Source organism: Bicyclus anynana, chromosome 9 (assembly GCF_947172395.1).
Source record: "Bicyclus anynana chromosome 9, ilBicAnyn1.1, whole genome shotgun sequence".
Lineage (NCBI taxonomy): Eukaryota > Metazoa > Arthropoda > Insecta > Lepidoptera > Nymphalidae > Bicyclus > Bicyclus anynana.
In genome coordinates, this window is record NC_069091.1 from 11,013,446 (window position 1) to 11,025,123 (window position 11,678).

Consider the following 11,678-nt stretch of genomic DNA (forward strand, 5'->3'; position numbering starts at 1 on the left):
ATAAATTATTAATTTCTTTTTTCTTTCGGTAATGATATTAGATATTCCAAGGATGATCTTCTTCAAATAGATAATATTGCACTTAATAGTTTAGTTTAATAATTAATTATTTATCATTCATATTAGGATATCAAAATATTGTATAATTATCTGTACATATATACAGAGCCCAAAAATATATTATTACAATAAATCAATACTTTTGTTAAACACGTGGATGTTATTTTATTTTTGTCGTCTCCATCTCAAGGTTCGGCCGACAGTAGAATCTTGTGCAGTTGAAAGGCGGTCCCCTACGCCGCTATGAATCGCTATTTAAAAAATAAATTTACATTCGCGCTCGCGAACTAAATCACGATTCATCGAAATAACTGGGCGTACTGCGTGATTTATATTTTTAAATTTATTATTATTATTATAAAAGTTGGTTTTGTAGCGAAATTATTTTGTTAAAGTATAAAGGGAATAGAAAACAGAGTTCCTAAAGGTGTTTGGGATAAACTAGCGAGATTATCTCGTAACTGAGAAGCAATTTGCGGCAAAGGGGCGGGCGGTTCACTCCACAGTCGCGCGCGCGCCGCTTGCAGCGATGTGGGGCATTGTTTTGCTCATCTTCTTCGTCGCAGGTAAGTGAATTCTACATATTCTTACAATGTTTCTTATCTATTATAAGTCATAACAATTTAAATTTAAACCTACAAACAATGGAATTTACCCCAAGAATGAAAATTAACCCGGAGTTTGAAACCTATCAACCTATCGTAGATTATCTGTTGTAAACAGATCCTTATATGTATACGTACCTACGTATATAGATTTTGAATTGGTATCGCCTATACAAGCACGTATCTCTGTAGTGTACAAATAAATGATCATTGAAATATTTGCTATTTTGGAGTAATGGCCCGATTAGTCACACACATAGGTATTCGGTTCAAAATTGGAATGTATAAAAATTAACTACACTTGACCGACAAACATTTTCATGTTGCAATTTCCACGTACGTTAAATTAATGCTTTTGGGATGGTTCCAAATTAGCAAACAAAATGATGCCGTTATGTTTCTGTCGATGATGTGAGATGAAAACAACAAATGGATAATATAAACTGATTAATTAATTACTATAATTACCTTTAAAAAATAGAAAAGCCAAAATTAATAAAACTTATATGTACCTACCTATTTGCTGTTAGCTTATTTTCGTAACGGTTATTCTTTGCAACATCTACCTATTGTTAAAAAAAATCATGGTATACACAATAGATAATTCTGTAGCAATATTAATGTTGATATTATTTAATTTAAATTATACATTATCTAAATCGGGTATTTTCCAACGAAGTTGAAGTAAAGTATATAGCTGAGTTTGCAGTTGTATAAACACAAGACTCGCTGGAATTTGAATCTGTTCTTAATTTATAAGATAAATCTGAAAATCGCCAATAGATAGTTTAGTTTAGCTTGAATCTTTTTAGAACTCTTATTAATTTAATTTGATATGAAAATAAAAAAAAATGAGCTTTGATACTTATCTATATTTCGATTTATTCGGATATTTAACAACAAACAAATCTCCGTATTCATTGAACGCTAAATTAATATGAAAATGTCTCTGTAACTATTTTTTTGTTAAGATTTCACAGTAGAGTCGTCAAACAGATAATAAGTTCTGTTAGTAGCACATGTAACCCACAATTATACTCGTATTTCGTCTTCAAGAGATTTGTTACATATGAAAAAAATCCAGTGTGTTTTATTCTAGATATATTTCACAAATAAAAACATACAGAGCGTAGTTTATCTTGCGTTGTCTCTCTGTGCAATTTTGCTGCGTAGGAAGAAAAGATTATCATCAATAAATCATTTAGATATAAAAGGATATAGAAGGAACGTTGTCATTGAGCCGTTAGTGAATGAAGCGCTCTTACATTGGATTAGATAATAATACTACACGTCTAGTTATCGAATAATTCGAATAAACGAGGCGCGCGAGCCAGTAGCCACACTTGAGGTCGCCTCGGACCGCGGAGGTATTTTTAACATTCCCGGACCAACTCAAGGTTGCCTAAGATAGTCGCTTATTCATTCGGATATGACCTAATTTTCTATAAATCTTATAAATAGCGCCCTTTTAGCAGAGGTTGCCCTTTATGTTTTGATAATGCGGTGGTAAAATGTTTACAGCATCCGGGTGTTTCGTTTAAAAATGTTTGTCTTACCATCGTTCAACAAAGTTCAATGTCCAATAGTACAAAAAGCTATAATCAAAAAATAAACTGGAATAAGGAACCAAAATAAGTCGTTTGGAATTTTGATGTACAGTAACGATCGAACGTTGTGTTGTAACGTTTTAGACAAAGATCTTGCGATTTTGCAAAGAAATACAATGAAGTAGGTAGTCTTGAGATATGAGCCCTGATAGCCCAGAGGATATGACCTCTGCCTCCGATTCCGGAGGGTGTGGGTTCGAATCCGATCCGGGTCATGCACCACCAACTTTTCAGTTTTGTGTATTTTAAGAAATACCACGTGTCTCAAACAATGAAAAAAAACATCGTGAGGAAACCAGAGAATTTTCTTAATTCTCTGCGTGAGGTCTGTCAATCTGCATTGGGCCAGCGTGGTGGACTATTGGCCTAACCTCTTCCATTCTGAGAGGAGACTCGAGCTCAGCAGTGAGCCGAACATGGGTTGACAATGAGGTAACCTTATCGTTACGCTGTAGCTTAAATTTCTTCGAACCTCGAAGTCTACCTGTGCCTAACCTGGAAATTCATCACAAGCCCGTTCGTTTAGTGACTACACTATTTAAAAGTTTGGCCAATGATTTCTGGTTTATTTGAAAACGCATTTCGTCACTGAGGGAATGATGACGGTCCGAATTTTCCTGTCTTTGGAACAGCTCTGCATACTTAAAAGTGTCAAAAATGTTCGATATACTGACTTGGATATTATGGATAGGATTATAAATACTACACACGATTGTAGAATAGACTAGCGTAGCGCACGCGTAGTTCACGCGTAGTTCTTGTTCCCGTAGGAATACCGGGATAAAATACTATAGTCTAGGGGCTTTGACAATCACAAATTACGGGGTTTTTCTAGTAGTAAAAGAATTTTCAAAATCCTTTTAGTAATCCTGAGATCCTCTTTATAATATAGATTTTATTTGAACACTAGCTGACGCCGCGCGGTTTCACCCGCGTGGTTCCCGTTCCCGTAGGAATCCGGGAATAATATATAGGTAGCCTATAGCCTTCCTTGATAAATGGACTCCACTAAAAGATTTTTTCAAATCTGACCAGTAGTTTCTGAGATTAGCGCGTTCAATCAAACAAACAAACGAACAAACTCTTCGGCTTTATAATATTAGTACAGATTTTGTGTCCAATTCCCCTTTATTTTGTTGTTATCTTGAGGGTTTATCATATGTGTCCACAAGTTGCACAACATGACCAGTTTGTGCGAAGTAGTACGTGATTGCCATCGTAGGAGGACAATGATTTAAATCAAATAGATGAATAGGATACTTTTAAAGTGATAGTCATTTGAACAATGATGATATATTACACTACACCAGTTAAAAACATTAAACAAATGGCAACGGGCTTTCCGCTTTTAGGTTTTCCATAACATGGCGTACCATTCTCCTCTAGAACTAAAATAAAGTAACAATTTCCCTCTGGTTTTTAGTTTACTTACCACTTTTCCTAACTCGCCTGCTCTTGAAAATCTTTCGTAGAGTTGGGTGTACTCTTCTATAGCAAGATCCCAAGATAGTTATGGACCTGCCAATGTATAAGTTTAAGCAATGTGTTAAAAACATTTACTTAGTTTCTACAGAACTGATGAGTTCCTTAATTATAAAGATGCTTGGAGGCCATTGGATCAGCTTCCACCTTCACACAGGAAGTAAAACTATAAGAAATTGTAATAATGTTAACAATCGTAAATTATAATATTGTATGATTTTTTAAAAGAGCAACGGTTGAATTTCTTACTGGCTCTTCTTAGCAGAACCTGCCTTCCGAACCGGTGGTAGAGCCTTAGATAGAAATAGTCAATCTTGACGTTTCAGTAGTGCTTGTAAACTAAGCCTACTTGAAATAAATGTACTTTGATTTTTATTTACTTTTACTTTGTAGTAGGTACAAGTAACTAAAATGTACATTGTGTATGCAAGGAATTTTATGGAAGTCTTTGATTTACTACAAGTATATAGGTACCTAAGTATAGTTTATTTTATTGTTTATTTTTTTAATTTTCAGGCAGCCGGCAAATATCGATAACAGAGTTTTCAGTGCCTGATTCAATAGAATCGGGAGGAGATGCTCCATTGCAGTGTGGATATGAATTGAGTTGGAATGAGACCGTGCATGATTTGACAGTCAAATGGTGGTTCACGCCCTTAGGGGAATCTGTTGACAAACGAATCCAGCTTTATCAAAGGATAGTGGGACATCCGCCTGAGTCAATTAAACTTGACATTGGTAAGATGTTTTATTAATATTAAAGACTTTAATGACCTCAATTTCTATCTAAATGAGTACCTATATTCAATTAAATTTTCTTTACTCTATCGCACAGTTGTCATGTTGGTTTTTTTCAACGTCTCCTCTCTAATACGTAGTAGGTAAGAGCACTTGGGTTAATCTAACGATATCTTAATAAAAGTAAAGATATGGGGGTAATAAAGAATATTACTATTAGTAGGTACTTAAATATTAATAATTAAATTAGAATTACATTATTATTAGAACAGTATATAAAATTTATAATTAATAAAATACTTACAAGAAATAGACACCATTGTTACAAGTTCCTCTAGTACAAGTGGTATTAACATTCATTATTTATTTTATAGTAGAGGGGAGGTATCAGTGTTGGTATAAGTAAGAGGGTATTTGACTATTTGATGACTTAACCTCAGTTGTTTGTTAGGTAGCGTTGATACTGTCACGCTGCCAGTCGTTAGTAATTTTGTGCAATAATGTTTTGTGTTGTAATTATTGTTTATCATAAATTGTTTAGTGTGGGCATGGATAACATGTCGGACAGGGACGGTGAGTGTTAATGCATTCTGAAAGGATCCTTTAAACCTACTCTCAAGGTCACAAGTCCTGGGACATGCTCGCGGTGTTTCCTCTACCACTAAATAATGGTACAATCACTGTTGCTGCCACCACACCATCACCACGTCACACCATTTAATGGTTCACCCGTGGGCAAGGTACCCAATACGCTGGCAAAGTGCTTTGGACCAAATAAGCGCCAGCTCTAGAGTCATCGAAAAATTGTTCGGTATCCATATGACCATGAGCTATAGGCCAGTCTCAAAGGCAAGCGCCGCAAATATATAGTCATAAGAACTAAAAAACAGAATAAAATAAATATTTTAGTGGGCACCCATACAGCACACATTTTTTTGCCGTTTTTTATAATAATGGTACAGAACTCTTCGTGTGCGAGTCTACTCGCATTTTATAATGTCTATAGATATAGAAAGACTATTATAATTATGAATATTACTTCTTACATTACCTGAAAATATAACTTAAAGAAAACAAGATTCAGTTCATGAAAATATTAATTTGCATGTATATTTATATAAAATACATTTAACCAATAAATGTAGAACGTAAAAATGGCTGCCCTGAAAAATACGCATTTTCGACTTTACAATGTATTCACGCCGTGTACGAAGATATGGCCAAGTATTTACGACGCCTACAAAATTGAGCATATTTATGATTATGATGTTATGATTTCTATAATTATAGTAAAGAATTGTTTCAGAGATAAAGGGGAGTGATGACATCCTACTTCAAAATGTAACACCAGAGAGTTCGGGGACCTATGAATGTGAAGTGTCAGCACTAGAAGATGAAAAGCGGCAGCGTGACGATCTCATCGTGTTCTGTAAGTTCTGTGAACAATACCAGCCTCCCTGCAGTTTTACCTGCATAGTTCCCATTCCCATGGGAACGCGGGTATAAATAATATAGCCTATGTTACTCACTGATAATTGAACTTTCCATTGTTGAAAGAATTTATTAAGATTGGAAACTATTCGTAACAAACATCATCATCTCCTTACCCTTATCCCACTTAAGTGGGGTCGGAAAAATATGTCAATATTTTCCATTCGTCTCTATTACTCGTCAACTCATCATCCACTCCTTTTACACACGTCCTCTTTCACACAATCCAACCATCTCTTCTTTGGCCTTCCTCTCCTCTTATGTCCTTCCATTTGCACATTCAACATTTTTCTAGTAATATGACTTCCTACGCATTACATGTCCATACCAAGCTAACCTTCTACTCCTCAATTTTTCTGTCACTGGCACCACCTTCAGACTTCCTCTTATATACTCATTCCTTATTTTATCTGTTCTTGTTACACCACACATCCATCTCAACATACGCATTTCGTTCACATGCATTCGTTTACTATCCCTCCCTTTCACCGCCCAACATTAACAAACAAACGAAAAAAAAAAAAATCTTAAATATTTATAATATTAGTTGAGAGTAGCGGACGCCTGGGACTTCTTCTTCAAGAAAATTGGTGTAAAGTTTACCTATTTAACCCCATTGCACTCTATTTAGTAGAGCTTTTTGCGATAAAGTTCAACCAGGGAAGTACATTACTATGATTATTATTTGACGCAGCACTGCTGTGTTATGGTTTAGATGTCATAGTTTACGGAGTAACTAGAGGCACATGAGAACTCACACTTACGCCTCAGGTTGATTTGATTGACAGGCGGCACTTTATAGGACTTTTTCCTTTTATTCCCCTTCAAACTGTTGCTCTGTTAGCAAAGATAGGTGATAGTTTTCCACTTACTACCTAAATCATCTGCTTGGACCAAGCAGATGGTCAATTATTATTAAAAAAAATCATTTTAAAATACAATTCTTCAATAAGCAAAATTGGGTCTGTTAATGTTTAATTATAAGTAGATACCTACAGATTAAAGCCTCAATAGCACAACGGTAAGAGCGGTTAGACTCATCAGCGAGGGGTGTTAGTACGATCCCCGCCCCGTTGGTCTATTGTCGTAGCCACTCCTAGCACAGTCTTTACCGACTAGTTGGAGGTGAATGAGAATATTGGTCATATTATAAAAAGATACGGCAAATATTCTTTTTTTAAAAAAACGACTTGACGAAAACTAAGTCGTACACAAATATTGAATTTTATTTAAAAAGTAACCAAAAAAATAATTGATCAAAACATAATATGGATTTGTATGAGTATGACTAACAGTATAATTTACTCCGGCTAGCAAAGGGCGAGCTGTGGCTCAACGTCACCGAGGTGGAGGACGGGCCTGACGAGGATGATGATAAAGACGTGCTCGTCACCTGCGAGGCGACGGATGTGGCGCCCTTCCCGGTCCTCGTCATATCTGTTAATGAGTACGTAGTCGTTGTTTACTTAACTATCATCATCATTCGTCGTCATCAACCGATATTCGGCTCACTGCTGAGCTCGAATCTCCTCTCAGAATGAGAGAGGTAGGCCAATAGTCTACCACGCTGGCCCAATGCGGATTGGCAGACTTCACACAGGCAGAGAATTAAGATAATTATCTGGTATGCAGGTTTCCTCACGATGTTTTCCTTCACCGATTGAGACACATGATATTTAATTTCTTAAAATGCACACAACTGAAAAGTTGGAGGTGCATGCCCCGGACCGGATTCGAACCCACACCCTCCGGAATCGGAGGCAGAGGTCATATACACTGGGCTATCACGGCTCATCATAATTACCAGCCTTTTAATTAAGTAAGCTTTTAAGCTTATTTTGAACGTTTATTACTATAGTCTGGCAAGTTCTGACACTTTCATGATATGCGGGCGACGAGGGAAAAGACTGCGCGGGTATCGTGCGTGCGGGGAAGTGAGGTGCGTCAGTTGTGGGTTTTTCATTCATCGCTATACAAGCTCCGGCATCGGGAGTGTTACGAACGAAGTTGCCAAGCTATATAACACAGAGACCTGGCTCTGTAGCCATGTCTCCCTTCTTATAGGAAAGAGGATATGTAGGCTTAGTAATGATTGACTCAGTATCGATCATTGTTAGATGTCAATGGTTGTTGTCGGGGTTGGGATTGAAATGCTCTCCGAGGCGTAACGAAACCAACCTCCCAACTCCGGGCTGAAAACTTGGAAGAATGATAAGCTCAATATTTCAAAATCTGATATAAGATTCGAAACCAGAACCTCGTGAGGTAATTAAGACAACTTTTAAATGTTCTATCTATTAAGAGTAGTAGAGTAGTAGAAGAGTACAAAATCGATTTAATAATATTTTTTTTTAAATTTCGGTATATCCATTTATCTGTCTGTTCGTCCACTATACTTGGGTTTTTCGTAGGGACTTCCAAGCAAGGCTCCCTGCGACACGGCTAATGTCGTCAGTGGACCTATCCCAGGGAAGGGAGAAGGGGAAGGATGGTTGACAATGAGCTTTCCGGAGTTCCCATTCTAGTAATCAAATCTAGACTATACTAATATTATAAAGAGCTGCCTAAAGTTTGTAGGGGTAATCTCTGGGTCTACTGAACCGATTTTTATAACATTATTTCAGCAATAGAAATCCACTATGTGTGAGTGTCATAGGCTAGTTTTACAGCGGTATTTCACACTGCGAATCGTCCGCTATACTTTATGTTGTGTATGTTGTCATCTTCAGGGAGGTTGTAATCACCAACGACACGCTAGTGTTAGAGCAAGACAACAACACGTTCAACGCGACCAATACCGTGACGCTGAGCAGAGAGCGCGCGGACGGCGCGGAGATCGCCTGCGAGCTGTTCTGGAACACCACGCACGAGCCGTACAAAGTTACAGAAACTTATAATGTCGGTTCCACGGGTATGTGTAATTTTTATGTATAAAGTGCTTTAGGCGAGTACACATAACTGTAACTGTAACGTACGTACATATCAGAGGCATCGTGTCTAATGGATTTTGGTATTCTTTGTATAGTAAGTCATACAATTACCTACGTTCACGATTTGAATTAAAAAACCTTTGGATGCGGTGCGTCCAATACGTACAATGCGGATCTATATATTCCTACCATAACAATATAGTTAATCTATTCTGGGCGATTATTCAGAAGATTATTTCATTCAAAATAATTAAAAGAATAACTACGCTCGTAGTTATTCTAAACTATGTAAAAAGTTATTCTAAACTATGTAAAAAATTAATTCTTATTCTATAAGTAGACAGGTTTCATATTTTTTTCTATTTAGTTTAATTAAGATTGTTGCTTACGCTAAAAATAACAGCATTCTGTTCATATTGTTCAGTAACACGCAAGTAAGCTGTGATGTGCCAGTTGCCACTGTCCACTGAATTTGACGATCGACATGAGTCTTGTTTATGGAAAATGTTGTTTAATGTTGATGGTGTATTCACGTGGTATCTCCATCGATCTCCTATTAAAAAGTGGATGCACTATCACCGACCAAAAAACTGGAGACGTTTTTTGGTCAATGATTGCCAAACACTACTTCTTGGCACTCAATTCAAGTAGCCGCATTTGCAAATTCGACTTTAAACTCAATTCTTAAGGTTGAATTTGCTCTGAATTTGGGATTTTAAAGGCCTTTGGGTATAATTATTTACCAATAATTCTAAAATTGTCAAAGCAAAATTAGCCAGTTTCTAAGTGAATCTACACGATTGTGAGTCCTTTTATTACAGGTCAATGTTTTCAATCCAAAGACGCGCATTAAACAGAATCAGAGAACATTATATTTTTAAAAGTGATCATCAAACATGATACGATTAAAAATATAACGGGTTATATTTTTGTGAAATGCATGTTTATACTAGTAAATATTTAATGTATGACCACAGTTTAATGATATAGAATTTCATATATTACTAGATAGATAATAAAAACAAAAAAGATCTAAGTACCAACTACAAAAACCATAACAGCCATAAACAAAATTCATGCGACGTCAGCAAAATCGCCAGCACCACTCGGTAGAATCGCTCTTATTGCACAAGCTATTAGGTATATTTTTGCTCGTGTTGTCTGTACTAACGTGCGGTTGTCGGCGCAGCGCTGTCCACCACGGAGGACTTCGAAGACGCAACCACTACCGAAGCCACCCCCGGCAATAGTAAGTCTACAACCCCTAGTAGCTTTCCAGTTTCGACCCCTACCTTTAATTTCATTAAAGTATGTATATATATTTCTACTTTCGTAGTTATTATGTACCAAACTCACAGACCTACATTATAGTAGGTAGCTATATAGGTATACCTACCTAATCGTATATTGAAATTATTTTTACCTGGCATCTCAACACATATCTTTTTGTATCTGAGTATTATTTTTCTGTGAGCATTTTAATTTCTTATTCATTAATTGTTTATTATTAACAGTGTATTAGCCAATACCTTCTCACTGAATCACTAATTTTTAAAAGTTTTAATTCTGTATTCAAATCATAATCCGATTTTTTTAATTTTACCCACATCTATTATTTCCCATCAACTCTCAAAAGTAGAGTACCTGTACCTGTTTTGATTTGATTGATAATATAAAAATAGATGTTATGTAGGTAGGTACCTTAAAATAGGTAAACAAAGAGATAATAATTATTATACGCTTTTTATCGCTTTCTATGTGTAGTATAGATATCGCCTTCATTTTAGTATAATAGCATGAAAACTTTATGATGATTTTACTTCTTTATAATACAAGATTTTAAATATAAACGGAAACGCGTAGGGGCGTGGCGACAGGGCATCACCCCGCGCGCCCCTTCCTTATTCCGTATTTACCCGTTTACCGACCAGCGCATAGTAACATCGGCAGCTAATTTCCGAAACATCATTAAGATTGCGCCCAACTATATCTAATTAAGTATCTAATGTTTTAAGTAGATAGTCCATTAACGGAAACATCAAAGATAATTTGGATTTTTTTGTTGTTTTCCGATTTTCAATAAAAGTGCTTTGCGAGAGTGCTATGCTTAATAACATTAAAGGCATTTCTCTTTCCATAAAATAAGATTTAACTATTGTCCAATAGATTTGTGGATATTTTAACTTAAATAGGGGGGAAATGGAAGGACAAACATTCTTTAAAAAGAACATGAAAGTCATAGACAAACCACATAGTTTGGTGACGAATAAATCTCACAGATTGGTATCCAGTACCTTATGCCGGAGCCACACTATCGGCCTTTTTTTTGGTTAATGTTTGGCAGACGTGTGGTTCCAGCAATAAAGGTAGTACAGTCATCTGGTGGATTTACCTGGATAGTTTTCCGGGAGCCTTGTAAATTGGTAAGTTAGCAACTCCAGTAAAACTTTTAGGATTACCTACGTCTCGTTTTTTTAGGCTAGGCTACTAGGCTTTTTAATAGGCTTGGTATATACACTATCATGCAAATAGACATTGCCGTAGGTAATAATACAATATAATGGCAATGCCTATTTGCATGGTAGTGAAAAAATTAATGATGTTAGTATATGTCTCTTAATTTCTTATTGTTTGTATTTCAGGGGCCAACGGGACGAGCTCCAGTCTACTTCTAGTCATCTTAGCAATTTTGTGTAATATTTTCTATATAAAAAAGTAAACCATTGTATGTGATACTAATATAAATAAATTTATTTTATTAAATA

At 36.0% G+C, this 11,678-nt stretch overlaps 1 protein-coding gene across 2 annotated transcripts; it reads left to right on the forward strand.

Moving 5' to 3' along the window:
* Positions 1-255: 255 nt before the first annotated feature.
* Positions 256-11,678, forward strand: LOC112043902 (sodium channel subunit beta-2). Of its 2 annotated transcripts, XM_024079565.2 has the most exons (7): positions 257-626; positions 4,271-4,492; positions 5,799-5,921; positions 7,298-7,430; positions 8,713-8,894; positions 10,103-10,162; positions 11,556-11,678. In XM_024079565.2, exons 1-7 carry the CDS (start codon positions 590-592, stop codon positions 11,630-11,632), a joined length of 834 nt encoding a protein of 277 aa, XP_023935333.1. In that variant the 5' UTR covers positions 257-589; the 3' UTR covers positions 11,633-11,678. The 2 variants fall into 2 exon arrangements, with proteins under 2 accessions (XP_023935334.1, XP_023935333.1); XM_024079566.2 differs by lacking the exon at positions 10,103-10,162 and having other exon boundaries at positions 256-626.